General features: G+C 38.4%; 1 protein-coding gene across 1 annotated transcript in view; it reads left to right on the plus strand.

The window, feature by feature from the left end:
• Positions 1 to 18,679, plus strand: part of LOC131066618 (uncharacterized) — a 47,904-nt gene extending 29,225 nt beyond the window's left edge. Inside the window, exon 7 of the mRNA XM_058001428.2 lies at positions 17,610 to 18,679. Within this exon, the coding sequence (XP_057857411.2) occupies positions 17,610 to 18,296 (687 nt within the window). The 3' untranslated portion in view covers positions 18,297 to 18,679. The remainder of the gene's footprint in view (positions 1 to 17,609) is intronic.
• The last annotated feature ends 1,825 nt before the right edge of the window (positions 18,680 to 20,504 follow it).

Genomic DNA, 20,504 nt, shown 5'->3' on the forward strand with positions numbered 1-20,504 from the left:
TCCATATCTTGATTTTCATTAAGTTCCTTTATCATCATCAACCGAGAAACCTTTAGATTTCTTAAGAGCAATATTTTCTTCTAAAGTTACATCTCTACTTACCTCAATGTACCTTTGTCTTGGGATGTAGACTCGGAATGCTTTGGAAGATTCACTGTATCCAACAAGGATGCCCTTCTTCCCGGATGGCTCTAGCTTAGCTCTCTTCTCCTTTGGTATATGAACATAGACAGGGCTTCCGAAGATCCTTAGGTGGCTGATATTAGGTTTGACTCCAGTGAAGGCTTCTTCAAGAGTCATGTTCTTCAACACACGATGAGGGCATCTATTTTGAATATATACTGCAGTCTTAGATGCCTCAGCCCTCAAGAAGGTTTGTAGATCCTGATCATGAATCATTGCTTTAGCTGCTTCAACAATGGATCTATTCTTCCTTTCAGCCACCCCATTTTGTTGAGGATTGTAGGGAACACAGAACTCCCTCTTGATTCTTGTCTCTACACAAAAGTCATGAAAGCTACTTGAGGTGTATTCACCTCCATTATCAGATCTTAACACTTTAATTCTTTTTCCAGATAGATTTTCAACTAAAGCCTTAAATTCTTTGAACCTACTTAATACTTCATCAAATTCTTTAGTTTTCAGAAAGTAAATCTAAGTCTTTCTAGAGAAATCATCTATGAATATAACATAGTATAGGCATCCACTAGGTGAAGCAACAGACATAGGTCCACATAAATCAAAATGAACAAGTGTTAATTTTTCTCGAGGTCTACTTTCACTTTTATAAAATGGACTTTTAGTGTTCTTACCTAAAGCACATCCTTTGCCAGTATCATCATGAAATTGACTAAGTTTAGACATACCTTTGACCATCTCCTCAAGTGAGGGAAGTGCTTGGAAGTGTAAATGACCAAGCCTCCTGTGCCATAGTTCGCTGATCTGAGGAGCCTCATGAATGAGAGATTGAACAGGTTTGGCTGAAAGCTTGTATAAGCTATCATATCTATTACCAATGACACGAACAGATTTAAAACTAGATTTCTTAGGCCACGTAAGTACTCTACCCTCAGAAAATGCTAATTGATAACCCTTATCTTCTAGTGCAGAAATGGAGATAAGATTCCTTTTAATTCCAGGCACAAATAAAATATCACTGAGATGTAGAGAGATGCCAGAATCTAAATTTAATGAAGTAGTACCAAAACCTCTTACCGAATATCGAGCATCATCACCAATTACCACATGAAGATTGGATTCTTTTTCTATCAAGTCTGAAAGATGCTCTCGGTAGCCTGTGATGTGTCTAGATGCGCCGCTGTCGATCAACCATGTGTTGCAGTCAGTCGATACATTGTTTGACAAGGCATAGATGAAGAGGAAGTCTTCATTGTTCTTCTTTTCTGCAACCTCATTGAGATTCGCTTCTCCTTGCTTGAGCTGATTTTGACATTCCTTCGCATAGTGACCAAACTTGTCACACTTGAAGCAATGAATGCGTGAGAGATCTCTTGGCTTCTTCCTTGAATCATGACTTGCTAAAGATCTAAAATCTCTATTCCTCTTGAAGTTGCCCTTCTTCCAATTTCCACCTTTCTTCTTGACTGATTGGGCTACAAGCATGTGATGATCTCCTCCATGAGAGTTCCTAATTGCCCCCTTGGCAGCTAGCCGAGATTTTTCTTGGATGCAATCTCCCCTCAACCGTTCAAACTTGGGAAGCTCAATCCTCGCACTGATTCCTTGAATGAATGGTTCCCAAGTTGGAGGAAGACCGTTGAGGGCAGTCAAGGTAAGATTGTTGTCTTCAACTTCCTTCCCTACTGCTGAAAGTTGATCCTTTAAATCAATCATTCTCATGAAGTATGAAGTGATAAATTCCCCTTTCTCCAATCAAATGTGGGAGAGTTGATTCCTCAAGGCAAGAATGAAGCTAGTGTTGTTGACTTCATACATCTTCTCCAATGTGTTGAACATCTCTCTAGTAGACTATCATCTTGGAGATAGATGACACAATATGGTCTTTGACAGAATCAATGACCTTTGAGCTTGAAAGTCCTTCCATTCTTCCTTTTCTTATTCATCAGTAGGTTCTTCAGCATCCTTGTTAACATATTCAGCAAGATCATTCAAGGCCATCATCATATGAACCTTCCAAGAGGTGTAATTCGTAGAACCTTCCAGCCTGTCTTCAGCCCTAAGAGAAGAAGCCATGTAGTCTAAGCTTTAAACAGTAGGTTAGACTAAAAGACAATAAAAGATTGACAAATCTGATCACAACTATTTATGAACCAAGCTCTGATACCATTTTAATTTTAGTGATCAGATAGAAGATAAATAACTAAAATTGGAAATGCAACACATAACAGTACAAAAAACAACACAAGAACAACACAACAGTACCCTGGGAAAACCTCCCTCTTGGAGGAAAAACCCAGCAACAAGATTGAGATCAGATTATATTAATGTCAAGGGATAGCCAAGTACAAATTCACCCACTTAGGGCATGAACAAACTAACTTATCTGAATCTTGAATTCTGATTAGAATTTGACTTGTCCTTCAATCTGATGATAATCGCCACCCTTGACCAGATTCACATAGCTAGAATGAATTCGCTATTCTCCAAGGTGAGCTAACTGACCCCAGAGTATAATGGCAAACCCTCAATGTATATTCATTGTGTCTTGAATTGCTTGCAAATCAGATCGCTGAATTGGATGAATGCATAAGTGGTGTATAGAATGGATTACACTGCCTTGTTTATATAGGAGATACAAGTAACTTATTTGCCTTAGTCGGCTATAATAAATTTAGCGTCAAAATACAATAAATTCAAATTATGTTTACAAGTTACATGAATAGGTCTTGACCTATCATGTCATCACAAGTTACATGTTGCCTTAGCACGTTACACCCAAATAGGACCAGTTTCGTATGATTACAAGTTACATTATTGTAATCGCTTTAAGTTATTAAATTTTAATTGCCACTAGGCAACATTAAAATTGAGTCATGTATAATCCGAATTGGCTATTTATTTTCAACATACTCAAGGGGTAGAAGAGCCCAATCTTCAACTTTACACCCCTCCAAACGATCTGAAGCCCATTTTGCCAGACAATCAACAGTTCTATTCCACTCATGGGGAACATGACGAAAAGATACTTCCTCCAAAGAAGCACTCAAAGAAAGAATCTGTCTACCCACCATTGCCAAATGCCAATCCACATCTTCCATCCTTTGTCGGTTCAACATATCCACCACAACTTGGGAGTCAACCTCACAGATAATCTTACTCCACCCTAAAGAACAACCTCTTTCAAGGGCCAGGAGGATAGCCTGAGCTTCCATATAGTTATTAGTATATAAACCCTTGTATTCAGAAAAGAAAAAGACAACCGTGTCAGAACTATCCCTACCAACCCCTCCAACCCCTGCATGCCCAAGATTTCCCCAAGAAGACCCATCAGTGTTGATCTTAAGATAACCTAGAGGAGGGGGGACCACTTACCATCCCGACAGGCCTTCCTTTTAGCATTTCTGCTCCTATCTTGATGTCTCTTACATACTGCATCACCAAAGTCCATTCCAAAAATGTTCAAGCTTTGAACCATGTGCATGTCACCAGGATCAATATCCACAACAAGGTCACATTTAGCAACTAAAGTCTCCTAAATCATATTTAAAATCCTTAGCCACACTTGTTGCACCGTCTTCCTCTTATCCTAAAAAATCCTGCAGTTTCTTTCCAACCACACTTGCCAAATAATAAAACCTGGGACAATATCCCAAGCCACATCCAGGAAAGCCGTCTTGGTAGGAGGTCTGCCCAGACTAGTCCAAAACTCCACCAAAGTACTAGCGTGGACACAAACATGCTTCTAGACTACCCACCGCCAATGCCAAATATACCTGGTGAAGAAACAATGGAAGAAAAGGTGGGATGTATTCTCCTCACTATTGTTACATAAAACACAGATAGAAGGCCCATGGAAGCCTCGCTTCTGAAGATTCTCCCAAGTCAGACATTTGTTTTGCACCACAAGCCACAAGAAAAAATTGCACTTATAGGCCAAGCCAACTTGTTCCAAACTTGCTTCCACCAAGAACAATCCACCTTATCAAAAGCCATTCTTTCAAGCTCTTGATAACCAGAAGTCACAGTATACTTACCCTTCAGGTTAGGACCCTGTTGTGACCATTTCACACATCGCCCCATCGCAAATGGGGACCCCCTCTTTTTGCTTGTTTTTCCGCTCGTTTTCGCTTTCGTTTTTAGGGTTTTGTTAGTTAGTTGGTCGTCTGGATTTAGGGCCAAGCCTTAGGGTTTTAAATTTTGTCTTTTCAAGCCAAAATCCAGTCGTTTTTTGAGAGCTTTTGGGCTTCCTTTTCTGGAATGCAAATTTTGAATGCAATAAATTCGCCAAAATGGTCTAATTCTCAATTGGAATGTTAATGCAGAGCTTAAATTTGTCTAAGTGTTGAAAGTGAAATGTGAATTTTTGTCCGATTGAATATTTTGACCAAATTTTGACTTTTTTTGAATTTTGATCCTGGGCATTGGAATTGATTTGTTTTCGCCTCATGAAGTGTTAAAATGTGAAAAATCTTGTTATTTTGGCCTGTAGGAGCAAAATCGCTCCTGTCCCTCAGTGAAGGACGGGAGCTCATTTTCAAATATCTCATCATCCCTGCAGAGTCTAGGCAAATTTCAAGTTGGACGTGATGGAGAACGGCGAGATCTTTCCATTGAATATAAATTGAAGATTTTCATGAGCACAGAAATGCCTCCAGGAGGAAAATCGCTCCTGTCCCTCAGTGAAGGACCGAAGCTACAATTCAAATTTCGCCTTGTCCTTGCAAGATTTCGAAAACTTAATGATTTGAGGACGTCCAAGGGAAGATGCTTTGTTAAATGAATATAATTTGAGATGCAAGAACGAAGGAGAATGACCTATATTGACCAAATCGCTCCTGTCCCTCTCCAAGGGACCAGGGCGAGGTACCTTGTAGCTCCTGTCCCTCTCCTAGGGACCAGAGCGATTTCCTTAATTATGCAAAATCCAAACAAAGGTCAAGGCAAGTTTACGTTCAAAAACAAGGAAAGACATGAGATGAACGCATTGAATATAAATTGAAGATTTTTGGGACGTCCATACCAGTGTTAAATGCCTAGTTCGCTCCTGTCCCTCAGGAAGGGACTAGAGCGATTTTTGATATAATTGCTTTTCTTGCAAGGTTACAAACAATGTCAAGGCATGAACGAATGGAGTGAAGAAGGACGAGTCCGTTGAATATAAACTTGGAACCTGGCAAAGTGAAATGAAGACCACAAGAGCAAGTTCGCTCCTGTCCCTCTCCAAGGGACCAGGGCGATACAATGGTGATGATACTTCCTACGCAAGTTCAAGGTCGTTCCTCCAAAGTTCAAGATCGACACAAGTCAAGACAAGGTGGCGAGGGACGTTTCAAGGCATTTTCAATCAAACACAAGCATCAAGGTCATCACGATGGAAGGATTTGCGCTCTAAGACCCCAGATCGCTCCTGTCCCATGGGAAGGGACCAGAGCGATATTTCCATTAAGGCATCGATTTCAAAAGACAAGCAAGTGTTAAGCTAGCAAGGGGATCGAAAGGACGTCATTACACGCGTTGAAGATAATTGTAAGCTGAAATAAACAAGAACAAGCTCACAATGTTGAACTTCGCTCCTGTCCCTCAGGAAGGGACCATAGCGATATTGAGTATATTGATCAATTCATGCAAGAATTACGTTGAGTCAAGGCCTCACAAGGTTGTAAAGGGTTCAAGATGCCTTTTGAGGATGACATGCAAGAGTTGTGAACGTCCAAATATTATCAATCAAGCTAAGGAGTCCATATCGCTCCTGTCCTTTGGACAAGGACCAAGGCGATTATTGCAAAAACACTCATACTCCTTCAAAGTCAAGGCAAGGCGAGGATGGACGAGGTAAAGGACGTTATTTCGAAGGCAATAAACAATGAACCAGGGTTAAACGTTACCAACTTGAGTTCAAAATGGAGAAAAACATGGATCGCTCCTGTCCCTCTCCAAGGGACAAGGGCGATGATCCTTATAACATCGAAGGTACCTTGCAAAAGCAAGTGGGACGTGCGTGGAATGGACAAGCAATGATATTATTCGCCTTACAATGGAAGTTCGAAGGTCAAAGATACAAGATGAACGTGAAGACATGGAGATCGCTCCTGTCCCTCTCCAAGGGACAAGGGCGATGTTAGGCAAAACACATGACATTCTTTGAAAATCACGTTAAGACAAGGACGCACAAGGTTTTAAATGGCATTTGGAAGATGATACAAGGAAAGGATCGTACCAAAATGGAGAATTTCAAGCAAAAACCTTAGGATCGCTCCTGTCCCTCTCCAAGGGACCAGGGCGATAATGGTCATGAGATGCACTTGCTCGCACAAGAAAGAAATTCAAATTCGAAGGACCACCAGATGATCGATTTGGAACGTGGAAATGAAGGAGTTGAACGTTGAAAACGCAAGAATCAAGATCAAAATCATGGATCGCTCCTGTCCCTCTCCAAGGGACCAGAGCGATGAGGTACGTCCCTTTATTTTCATATTTTTGGCGCCAAATTAAACAATTCAAAATTTCCTTAAATGCTAAATCGATTTTAAAATTTGAAAATCTTATTTATCTAGCATTTAATATGGCGTTAAACATTTATTAATTATTTTGCCTCTATTAAAAAAATCGAAATTCTCATTTAAAAAACGCAAGGCATTAATAATTAATATAAAAATCGATTTGAGCGCTCAATTAGGCAAGTCGGCCTTGTTATGTTATTGCAAATCATTTAAAAAATGGTTTTATTTTTATCAAGTCGGCCAAAGGGGTGAAGGATGAGAGCGCTATATAAAGGGGGGTAAAAACTATCATTTCTACATCATTATTTTACTTTTCTTCATGCGAATTGAGAAGAGGCGAATATAGTGCGAAGTGTGTTCAAAGGTGGTGCGAGTTTCATTCATCCAAGGGTGGCGCGCTTAGTTATCAAAAGGTGGTGCGATTTCAAACCAAAGGTGGCGCTAATATCATCTTGTGTGGAGTGCGAATTGCGTTGAAGACCAAAGGTGGTGCGAATTTGAAGACCACGCCAAAGTGCGAAATTGAAGATCCGTTTAAAACCACGTCAAAAGCGATAATTGAAGATCACGTTCTCTCCAGAGGTGGCGAAGTCAATTTTGAGGAGATCATATTGAAGATTATCTTATACCTCAAATTTTGCCTAGGCGAATTTTGTTTTTGCATTCTAGAGTTAGCTCTCTATCGAGGTATGGCGATTTATTATTATTGCTTTATTCATTCATCGTCATATTTCAAATTTTGAAATTTTGATTCTTGAAATCTCTTGGCTCAATCGTTGTATTTTAGGAAATGATAACTCTAGAGACTTATCATGAGGTTTCCTAAAATTTATCTCTCTTATTTACGTTATTTATTGCAAAATCTATTTCTTATAATGAAATGTTGTGTAGGTATGGCAACCCCAAAGGCGGGAGCATCCACTAGTCGCTCGGCTCTCATGAAAGAAGATCAGAAGACCGAAGAAGTGGAGACCAAGATCGTGTCTAAATGGAGCAACGTTGGAGATACAAACTTGGGGAACTTTAGCACGAAGAAGTTCCGAGAGGTCCCTTACATCGGCAAGCCATCACCTGTCGCCCGGAGAATAATAGAGAGTGGCATCATCAAGGCGGCCGGTTTTCCTCCAGCCATTCAGTGCCACGAGTTGATGATCGAGTGCGCCCGTCACTACAATCCACAGTCCAGGACAATTGTGTCCAATGAGGGAAGCACTTTGGCGTATCTTTCAGAGGAAGCCATAAGTGAAGCCTTCCATCTTCCAGAGCACAGGGACATGATATACAAGAGCATTGAAGGAGCCAGATCAGTGTACGATGATGATCCAGATGCTTGCCTAAGCATAATTAACAAGAACTGGCTACTTAAGAGTCGTCCCCGTCTGAGCAAAGTACCGAACACACCACACAGGATTGATTTCCAGGAGGAATACAGAGATTTGATTACCATGCTCAACAGAGTTACAGGAGCACCTCATGCCTTCTATTTTGAGAAATGGATGTTTTACTTCATCCAGGTGATTGTTCAAGGAAAGGGTACAATACATTGGGCTAGGATAATTAGCCATTGCTTAGACGTACAGTTGAGAAGACTCAGGGCTCCTAAGTCCTTCCACATGAGTTCATACGTCATCTATGCCTTAATCAGGAGCGTTGAGTACGCAGGACTACCTCACAGGGGAGTGATTGGAAGAGGACCCGGCGAGGTCAGAGCTTGTGAATCCTATACCTACTTGCATCATCCACCAGGGAAGAACTACAAATTAGTCAATGATACTTTCACGATGAACATCACAAGGACGTTGCAAGGAGGGATTCACAACAGATTATCTCAGGATGCCCAGGAATTCATCAAGAGGTACGGTGCTTGGTTCATTCAGTTTCCCAAGTTCACTTACATTAGAGTGCATGGATGTCCTTTACCTCCATACATGTTGCCGAGGTACCCGACAGACAGAATTGTGTTACTTGAAGTAACAAGGCAGTTGGCAGCATATGTGAAGGCATTCAGACACAGACATCAGAATGGAGTTCAGGTACCTATTATTTTGGGTAATTCAGTTGAGGTATGTCCTAATGTCTTAGCCATGGATGACGCAGAGAAGGAGTTAGCCTTGTATCCTTTTTCATCTTTTGCTTGGAGGAATAGTTTTGATCCACATGGACATTTAGAGGAGACGGTCGGTAGAAGATTTAGACATGAGCACCAAATTGAAGATTTTATGATGAATCTCCTAGATGATCTCGAAGTGAAACGAAGGGTACATTCTAGATTGCCTTTGGATTTCATCAGGAAATGTAAGATTTACAGAGTAGCCGACCAAGCTCAGGACAACGGCAGGCACATCCAATCTTCATATGATAGAGAAAGCAAAACAATAAGTTTGAATTGGAATGAGCCCGAGGCCGTGGATTTAGATGATTTGATGGCACCAGTCTTGTCTTGTACTCGCAGATGGGTAGACGTTCAGCATCAGAAGTTGAGAGAACAGGGCATAGCCATGTCTTTTACTTTGGAAGAAAAACCAGCCGAAGGTGGAGCCAGTGTTAGTGAAGGCAATCCTAATTCTAGGAATTCAGGTGAAGGTAACCTTCGATGTGCCAGTGAGGGCAATCTCCATTTGAGAGGTTCGAAGAGAAAGGAAAGATCAGAAAAGAAAGAGTCTTCCAAGAAAAAGCAAGGTGCTAACAAAGATCAAACACCAGGTACTTCTTCCAGACCAGAGGATAGAACAGTTCGAGTGGAAGAGTCCATGGAATCAATGGTACAGAATGATAGACAGGAGGAAGGACAGGCACAACATGTTTCATCCGATGGATCTCTCCAAGACTATGATTTAGAAGAAGATAACGAAGTAACATCTCCTCCCAGACAAGAAGAAATAGTACATAAAGAAATTCAAGTTCAAGAGACAAGATCAAATATCCCAGATTGGTTGAAGGAAAGATTGACTAAGGTGATCGTAATTGAGGACGAGGACAGTGCAATTGATTTAGAGAGCCTCGTGGGACGTTCACATATGACAACAGAGAAGAAGAAGGCTACAAAGATGTCCAAGATGATTCGAGATGAGACTGGATCTCGAAAACTACAGATAGCTACACCGGCAGCAGACAAATATGAGGGTGAGATCCTAGCAGAAGACTATCATATACAGACTATTGAGTTAGGACCATCCACAGCAGAGCAGACTTTAGATGATGCCACCGACACATTTGAGGCATTGAAGGACAAGCTTAGAGAAGAGGTAGAAAAGAATAGAAAGCTTGAGAGAGAGGTCGGTGCATGGAGGACATATTTCAGTCACATCAATGAACCTTTGGGACGTCAGGATCCAGTTAGATCACCATTGCAGGCATTGCCCCTTCAATCAATCAATGAAGCAGAAAGATTCAGGAACCTGGTCCAGCGTACATGTAGTTGGATGGATAGATCTCACACGGTGGCCATTGAGTTTGTTACAAGGATGTCGAAGATCACCCATCAGGCTATCCAAGTTCTTGAGATTATTCACAGATTGATGGCAACAGTAGCTGCATTTGCCCATACCAAGGACGTTGTCATCCCTGTCTTGAAAGTTATAAGACACACATCCAGAAGAATTTTAGCACAAGAGAGGATCTTAGAAGGTGATTCTCACAGTTTGTTTCAGTGGTCAACCTTACTCCATGTAAAGAGTGTTCTCTTCGAGGACATCAGTGTTAGATGTGGTCAAGTTGAGGAGGTGATCAATCCGATCCAGGACAGAGTATTTGAGGTACTTCGTACCATTCTTGGCAGAAGGATCGAGGTCGAGACAGATGTGGATTTACAAGAATTTGAGGATAGAATCAAGATCATCTTTCGCAAGGACGCAGATGTTACAAATGAGCAGTATGATCAGATGTATGCCACCATGCTCCTGATTGATAGAACAAAGGAACTTGAACCTACTTGGGACACGGCTCTTCTAGATGCATTTGATCAGGTTATCCACTTAGAAGAGAGTATCAAGAATCTTCCCGAGATTCCAAGCACAGAAATCGAAGGAATCGTGACAAAATTCATTGCATATGCTAAGAGAGAGAATTGGAAAGGGAATAAGATTCTAGATGAAAGGTTGTTACAGATGACATGACATCTTATTTCTCATTGGTTGATACCTCCTAGATTTTTGTGCCAAATTTAATATTTGGCTATGTATTTAATATTGTTCAGTAAAAAGGAGGTCATTTGTAACAAACCCTAATTAGGGTTTAGGTGTCATAATCCTGTCCATTGATTTACTTTCAATCTGGACCTTTCATTGTAACTGGGGATGCTATTTATACCCCCATTTTCATTTCAATAAGGATAGAGAAATAGTGAATAGTGTAAGAGATAATAGTTGATGTAATAGAGAGATTAGAGTTAGAAGCAATTTTTATTTTGTAGCAAGATTGAGTCTTGAAGAGAGAAATTCAAGCAATTGTTGTATATGATGACTTGGAAATCAATAAAATATTGAAGTTATGGTGTTTTGTTGCAAATTTCTTAAGTTATCTTCATTGTTGTTGGATGTACTTGAATCACGCTCAATCAAAGTAGTTTGTTAATTTGAAAGACTAAGTGTGAGATTTGATATTTGGTAGGATTCGCAATCCAAACCACTAGCTTCTTGCTGATTGTAGGAACGCCTTGCGTGGTCGACTGGAAAACATTTTGAGTCCTTAACCTTCAAGCATTTTCATATCTAGGATATGTACCTTCGTAGTAGTGTCCTTGGTCTTTGATGCATTGAACACCATTATTACCTTAGAAGATCGCACTAATTTCAATTGAGTTGTTATCTTATGGCAAAATTGAAGTTGGTTGAGTCTTGCCAAATCTCATTCATGCTAAGTCGTTCATAGGGTTAGGCTAGATTAGACTTCCTTAAACCCTGTCCTTTTGCCATTTTTTGAAAGTTCCTTTTTAGTTTAGTAAAATCTTCGAGCTTTTGGAATCCGTAAGACGCCTTGGAGGAAACAGCAAATCACATCATACCACTAAAAAGCTTGTCCACACGTGGAGACCCCACTAAAAGAACCTTGGAGTCCATCTAACTGATCCTTTTTGCAGATCTTCAGCAGTTAGAGACTATTTTCTCAAGAGAGGATAAGATGCCTGTCAGTATTTTATTCTGTGTATGATTGTGTACAAAATACACGTCAACAGACCCCAAGCAAGAATATCTGCTCCTCTAAGAGAATTACACAATCTACCAGCTAAAATCCTAGCAAGAGCCTCCCTCTCTTCTAGAGAACCCCCAGGAGGCCATTCCTGAGGTTCTTTCCATCTGGCAACCTCACCACTACCCACCCTTAAGATAACCTTAAAATCTTCAACTTTACTCCAACCAGCCGCAAGAAAACTATCACAAAGAGGTTGGAGGTGGGGAAACTGAGATAAAATGGGGGGGAATCCATCCCACGAATCCATCCAAAATAAAGCTTCAGAACCCCTTTTACAAATCCAAAAAAGACCCTTCTTAACTAGAAGAGCTCCTCTCTTCAAGGTATTCCAGATCACGGAGCCTCTACCAGTCAGGCTATATCGAGGAACATCCTTACCTTCCACTTCACCAAGATACTTAACCTTGAGGATTTTAGCCCATCCTTGATCTTGATTAGTACACCATCTCCAAAAACGCTTAGCAGCAAGAGCACTACCAGTCAAGCTTGTTTTCCGTAGACCAAGGCCTCCCTCCTGTTTCGATTTGCAAACACAATCCCATTTGACCAAACTCCACTTAGAAGAGAGCAAATTACCTGTCCATAAGAATTGCCTGGAAAGAGCATCAAATTCCTTAATAAAGCTTGCAGGGGCAGTCTGCACAAAACATCTATAAATAGGAAGCGCCTAGATCACTGACTTCAAAAGGGTAACTCTACTAGCAGTTGAAAGCCACATGTTAGTCCAATGACTCACTTTGCTCCGAAACTTATCCAAGATCTCCTGCCAGAGGCCTCCAGGAAGTTTACAGTCTGACAGAGGAATTCCAAGGTAGACAAAAGGAATGATTCCAATTTGGAACCTCAAAATCCATGCAATCCTTGCTTGAATGGGAGTAGGAGTATTGAAGAAAAAGATATGAGATTTTTCTTCATTAATCTTTTGTCCAGAGGATTTTGCATAAACATCCAACACTCTTCTGAAATTAGCCGCTTCATTAATTCTAGCAGCACACTTTAACGCAGTGTCATCCACAAATTGAAGATGAGAAGTAGGAGGAATGCCATGGCCTCACTTCCAGCCTTGAATCAAGCCTTGCAGTTGTGTCTGATTAGTTAACTGTTAGAAGTTATGTCATTCAATTTTGAATCTACGTGTATAAACTAGCATTTTCTTCAATGATCATCAATGGAAATTTTGTTGAGCCTCCTACAATTTGGTTTTGCATTGTTGTTGATAGATGATATGTAGATCATCATTATCCTATTAATGTTGTAAATTCCTTCAATTGCTACCAGAGCACTAGGAAGGAGGTTCTAGAAACGTAAAAATCACAGTTGAAACATGCATAGGAAAGTAGGTTGAAGAGTGGCATTTCCGCACGTAGTTCAAAATCCTTCTAGCAATCTGCATGGATTTTGTGGTTGACCTGTTGCAGCTTGCTTCACTAAATTTGGTGCTATTTGACAGCTTCCCCTCCACCAAGAAGGGATTCATCCATAACTGTTTTCTTGGAAGCTTGCAGCTTTGGGCCACACACCTATATCCAGGGAATACAGATAATAGTTATGGCATTTTTTAATACAGCCAGACTTGTTGAAGCCAGGAGAAGAAACGTTTTTGTGTGGAAGCCTAAAGGATAATCGCTGGATGAGAGGAGCAGAAGTGACTTGGGTTACGTTTTTTTTCTGCTGTGAGGGGCATAAGATTATGGTGCAAAAAACATTTGTGACATAGGAGGTGAATTAAGTTTCTTTTGAAAAAAAAAAGTAAAAACAAAATAAAGAAACAAAAGGAGTTTCGATATTTGTTTTGGCTTTGGTGTAAGGTTTTACTATAACCACGAAAACAAGTTGTTGGCTTTATACAAATTGTGTTATTTAAATTTTGTTGATTTAGAAGGAGCAGAGAGTTTGTAAGGAAGTGTTTATCTTTTTGGAATTATATGAATTATTTACTAAGGTTGAAGGTATGATAAATCAAATGAAAATTCTAAGTGATAAAAAGGATAGTAAACATGTGATTGAGTATATATTGAGAAGTTTGCTTCCGAACTTCGACAATATTGTTCCCACAATTGAAATCTCAAAACATCTCAGAATAATGGAAATTGATAATGGTTAGAAATAGAAGCATGTTGAGAGATAGTCACTACAACAGTCATTTGTTGAATGGAAGTCTTACAAAAATGGTTCATGGAACGACTCTTGAACAAGCTTGGTTTGGCATTACATCATCAATTGCTCATCTGAAAGTGTTTGGATGTGTTGCTTATGCACACATACCAAGAGAAAAAAAGAACAAAGCTGGATGATTAGAGCCTCAAATGCATTTTCATTGTTTATGGCTCTGAAAACAAATCTTATAGGTTGTATGATCTTGTCAATAAGAAATTAGGAATAAGTAGAGATGTAGAAAAATATAACCAACTTGTGAATGATGTAGGAGAAGAAGACTCTCATACACATAGTGTTTGATGAATCAGAAGTAATTGATAATGCTACACTTTGTGTTTGATGAATCAGAAGTAACTGATAATGCAGCACCTGGACCCTTGAATGTAGGGACAAGGAAATATCAGAAGTATCAAAGAAGTGAAAAAATCATCATCCAACACTCATTTTGGACACTAATTTTGATAAGATGATAACAAGGTCCTATGCCAAAGTTAACTATGCCCTAATAACCCAAGTCATGCAAACTAATGAGCCAAAGACTCTTGTGGAAGTTAGTGAAAATAAAGAATGGGTTGCAATCATGAAGAGTGAAATGGAATCGATTTAAAGAAATGACACATGGGAGTTAGTCGAGTTGCCACCTAGTAAGGAAGTTGTAGGTACAAAATGGATATATAAAACTAAGTATGAATCTGATAGGAGTATTGACAAACATAAGGTTCGATTGGATGCAAAATGGTACACTCAATAGGAAGGTATTGATTATACTAAAATGTTTTCTCTTATAGCAAGGATGGATACTATTAGATTGGTTTTGTCTATAGCTACTCAAAATGGTTGGACTGTTTATGAAATGGATGTTAAAAATGCATTTTTGAATGGTTATATTACTGAAGAGGTTTATATCACTTAATCACAAGGTTTTGAAGTATCTTTTAAAGAACACTTTGTTTACAGGTTGAGAAAGTTTTGTATGGTCTTAAACAAGGCACCAAGGGCATGGTATCATAGAATTGACTATTACCTGGAAAAAAGGTTTTGTCAAGAGTTAGTCAGAGTCCAATCTTTACATCGAACATTCTGTTGAGGATCTTTTTATTGTTCTCTATGTAGACAATCTTATTTATGCTGGGAACAATGCTTCTTTGCTTGCCAATTTAAGAGCAGCTATGGTTTTAGATTTTGAAATAAGTGATGTAGGATGGATACATCATTTTCTTGGTCTTGAAGATTGGAAACATGCAATGGTATATTGTTTTTCTTAGCGAAAGTATGTTTCATATCTTCTCTAGAGGGTTTCATATGAAGAATTGCAATCCAGTGGCCATACCTATTGAAGTTGGACTTACAATGTCCACTTGTAATGATTTTGCCGTCATAAATATCACTCTCTATAGATAGTTCATTGTTTGTTCGATCTCTTTGAGTAGTACCAAACCTAATATCACATATTTTGTAAAGTCGGTATCTCAGTTTGTGTCAAAACCTAAGGAGACACATTGGAGTGCTGCTAAGAGAATTCTTAGGTATCTTTGAGGGACATTGCATTATGGTATTTATTTTCAACATTCAAAGAAGAGTAGGTTAGTTGGGTATACTTATTCAGATTGGGTAGGTTCTATAGATGATTGGAAGTCTACTTCTGGTTATACTGTTAATCTTGGCTCCATAATAGTTTCTTGCAAATGTTGAATACAATGCTGCTACTTTTGCTACTTGCCAAACAGTTTGGTTGAGGAGATTGTTACAAGATATGTAGCAAATACAGCATGGTCCCACAATGTTCTATTGTGATACTCTAAGTACTATTTGGATGAGTAAGAAATTAAGAATCCAATGTTTCACAGTAGGACTAAGCATATTGACATTCAGCGCCACTACATCTAGATGCAAGTTGGTTCAACAAGGTTTGGTTGAACTTGTCTATTTTCCTACAAGGACACAACTTGTTGATACCTTCATGAAGCCCGTTGCTCATGATCAATTTTAGACACTTTGAGATCTGCTTGGTGTTCTTCCAAATGTTCATTATGGGGGAGAAATTATAGAATAATGTCCATTTTTTTCCAATGTTCATTATGTGGGGGAGAATGGAGGATAATAAACATTGCTAGTTAATTATTAGTGTTGTAGAAGATAGTTGTGTCTCATTAGTTGATTGTTTGTTGTTATGTGATTGGGTTGAATCCACTTGTATAAATTAGCATTTTCTTCAGTGATCAAAATAGCTCTCTACAATTTGGCTTAGTGTTGTTGTTGAAAGATGATCTGTAGATCATCATTATTTCTTTGATGTTCTAAATTTCTTCATTTAGATGTATCAAATTCACATTTCTTTCTCTTGGTTATCAGTCTTGTCGATTGAAAAAGGATCTAGAAGATAGAAGTTAGTTCGTCTACAGAGAAGAAGTGCTCAAAGTGATGATCAAAACCTGCAAGAACTCGAGCATGGATCATTCTGGGAGTGCATAAGAGCTCTTTTTTGCGGTTTTTAGCATCTATTGGAAATCTGTGTGCTCTTGGTTCCAAGAATGTACATTGCAATTTTCCTTTTGAGCATGATCTTTTCCACAGTAAGCCTTGATTTGGCTACGCAAGCATGCACAGAGGCTCAATTATAAAAAATTCTTCTCCCCTGGTTGTATGGTACCCTTGATTTCTTGTATCCATAGGATCTTTGTTACTAGAACATGAGCATCACCCAACACTTCAAGGGACTCGAAACTACTTCGTTTAGGGAACACAGAATTAAGAGATTGCCTTACACCTTAGATTTCTCTTGGTAATGCCCTAGCCAAGGATGGAATGTGTAAATGTTTCTGTAGATCCTCAAATCTCAAATCAATAAATTCCAAAATTTTGGATAAAAGTGTCTACAATCTAATTTACCCATCAGGTCACCTAATCTCTCTTCAGATCAAAATCATCATTTTTTTTTAACACATTTATTTCTTTGAAAGCTCAGTTTTTCATTACAGGGTCCTGCAAACAGTTCTTATCATTGTTTCCAATCTTTGTTCCATCTGACATAAAAATAAATTGTTGAATTAAATAGTTGTCTCTTATGAAGATGTTATGGTGCATTTAATAGAATGTTCATCTTGTCCCTTGAGAGGTTTTCCTTGGGAATTTCTGAACTTAATAATAACTTCATTTTGTGAATCGCACTCTCTTGGCCTCTCTTAAATGCCATCTCTATGTCTTCTCATTTCTGGGGAAAAAGTTAACCCCATCTTTTAAATTGTATCCAAGCAAAACATTGCCTTTTATTAGAAAGATGATCCTTTTAGTAATGATAAGATGGGATTTAGCTAATTCATTGTGCTAATTCTACTAGTTTTCGCCTCAAGTTCAAACCACAGATGAATAGCGTGCAACACTTCAAAATTCACTAATTTAGTAATTTCATTTTCTTCTCTGAAACCCACCCAAATGGCACATCTTTGTAGTTTTACTAAAGAAATTCATGCACTATCAATGTTGTCAATGTGTACGTAGTCAAACATATTTTACCATAAAGAAGGTTGGATTCAGAAACATATTGAAGATGTTTTGTATTGTTCACTAAACTCTTCTGAGAAAGGTAACCGATGGTTTCGTGTATATGATGTAATGGTACAGGCAGAGGCCATTGGGAAAGGAGGCCAAAAATTCATGGAGGATTTGAACATGGACAATGTCTACGAGTACATGTTTCATCTTATTTCAGAGTATTCAAAGCTACAAAAGTTCACACCACAGGTTCCAGCTACTGCACAAGAAGTATGCAAGGAATCTGTGCTTTGCCTTGCCGAGCCCAAAGAAAGGTTCGTTTTAGAAAGTTCTATACCAAAAACTCTAACATACCCACAGCCTTGTTCTCTGGATCCTCCCAACCAGAAGCTGTTCAAGAAGTGGACAGACAAGAAAACCAAAGTTATCAATGATATTGAGAAGATGGAAGACATTTCTCAGACAAAAAAGAAGGAAGTTACAGAAATCCAGAGTATCCAGAATAAGAAGAGTATTGATATTGAGAAGATGGAAGACATTTCTCAGACAAAAAAGAAGGAAGCTACAGCCCCGAGTAAGGTGTTAGACAGGAACCAGAGGACTCAGAATAAGAAGAGTGAAGATGCGCACCAAGGTGAGAAGAAGAAAGATATGATCCAGACTAAGAAGACAGAAGATTCACTCGAGGGTAAGAATTTAGGGGGTGGAGATATGCCCCAGGGTAAGAAAAGGAAAAAGAGATCCCGGACCAAGAAGACAAAAGACACGCCCTCTTATAGGAAGTTGGAAGATAAGCCCCAGGGTAAAAAAGGGTAAGGGGATAAGAAGGACAAGAATCAGTAGAAATTTATTTATAATTTATTTTATTCTAGTTCTGTTACACATCCAATGCAGATTCACTCTTATTTCATAAGTATTGGTTCCTAAATTCTTTCTTGGTGCCAAGGTAGCAGAAATTTGGGAATTTGTGAGAAATTATTAAGAATTGTAAAGGAAAGCCATCTATTTAGTCATCCCAAACACTCGTAGTAAGAGATCAGTATGCGAGTCCTCCTAGTTTATGGAGGTTCGTTATCTTGTACTTTTATTGTCCTGAGAATCCGTGATTGCTAATTGCTGAGCAGAAAAGATTGTCTAAATATTTAACTCATCTTCTGTAACCAAATGAATTAATTGTTTATGTTACTGTTATCACTGCACCAGATTTATCTCTTTTCATTGCTGACATCAAACGTTCTTGTCCTCATGTGTAAGCAGAATCTTTTTCTGCATCTTATTGTAGTTAGTAATTTCAGTATGATATATAACATTTTACTGATTAAAAGAAAAGAGCACGGTACAAATGATTCAAAGTCATGTTTGAGAAACAAAAATAAAAAGAAAATTTGTTCTATATGAATTTAAGGTGGATTGATTCAATATATTTACAGGTAATGAATGGACAGAAAAATGTTCAATCACCATCATAGGGGTGCATGGTTAAAGTAGATGATAATAAATTGTCGAATGCCAAAAAAACAGCATTTCAATTATATTAACAGCTGAAGACCAGAAACGTGATTTTCTTTAAACAGGCATTCTTAAGTTTCAATCCCCCCCCTACGCAATCTTCTTGAATCCCAAGCACAAACTAACGACATTCATAGATATATACGATCACTAAATATTCATATCACTACTACATATGAATAAAACATGTCGATAAAAGCACTATCGTCGCCTTAAAATTCGTCATCAGATCGAAATGCCACTTTTTCTTTTAAAACCAAGCTTGCGATCTTTAGTTTGTAAAATGAATAGCGATCTTAGTTTAATTTATACAAGATATTTTTCCCTTTTATTTTTACAATTTGTGAAGCAAAAAGATTGAAGCAACAATTTTGAACCTTCATTTGATAGGGATATACAATATATTGTAGAGGAGGCAAAGGTAATCCTAAGGTTTTAGGACCTCAAATAAAATAAAATAAAATAAATATAAAATAAATAAAAGCTTCTTCATGGGTATTTGAGACTGAATTATTGGAAAGAAAGGGGCTTTTTACATTGGCAATCATGCTAGGGGAGGGTGGTTGATCCATACTTAGCATAGAACTTTGACGATGGGGTATCCATACCATTAAACATTTCTAAAATCAATTATTAATAAAGTCTATTTAATTATTCCTTCAAAAAAGGATGTTTAGAGATCATATTTTGTAGTCAATGGATGCAATCAATGTTCAAATTTAAAATGTTTATTAAATAGTTAAATATTTTATTAAGATATCTGGCAATGACATTGTATTTACATAATAAGTTGTCATTATTCTAATTTACTTGGTAAATAGGTTTGTCATTGCAAATTTCAATGGGGTCTTGCCCAATGGGTAGTGACAAACATTTCAAAAGATTTTTGACAACTCTATTGGGGATGGGATATTAAATGATGTAGAGAAAAGCTAGAATCTTTGGTCAAATTAGTGCCTTAAATCCATTAGGCTACAAATTCGAAGGAAAACAACATGATACACTAGGAAAGTAGAGATTTGACACAAGCCAAAAATGAAACACAACACAAAATCAAAGTGAGCACATGCAATGAAACTCCCATACATGTAACAAAACTCCCATATATGTACATGGTATGTAATTCTACCTCAAATTGCTCCACGATGATCATGAATCCATTAATAGGTTGAGAAAAATGTGTCTTTGTGGAACAATGGGTGGTCACTGAGGAGCACTTGTAAATCCAACCACCAACTTGCAACTAGTGTAACAATAGATGTAAAAATAACCTTTAAAAACTCTTTGACTGATGTATTACACCCAAACAATTATTCCACTTATAGACTTTTGTTGCTTGTTGGATCATATCATTATGCACTTCATACACATACCTTCATGAAATCCAAAAATTCATTGATATCCCATTCTTGAATGTACTTATGATCATTTAAAGTAAAGGACCAATTTTAGGCTATATGTATCTCATGCAAAATCTTATGTGAATCAACTTCTCTGAAATAGTCTCGAACTCCT

Source organism: Cryptomeria japonica, chromosome 4 (genome assembly GCF_030272615.1).
Source record: "Cryptomeria japonica chromosome 4, Sugi_1.0, whole genome shotgun sequence".
In the NCBI taxonomy this organism is placed as follows: domain Eukaryota; kingdom Viridiplantae; phylum Streptophyta; class Pinopsida; order Cupressales; family Cupressaceae; genus Cryptomeria; species Cryptomeria japonica.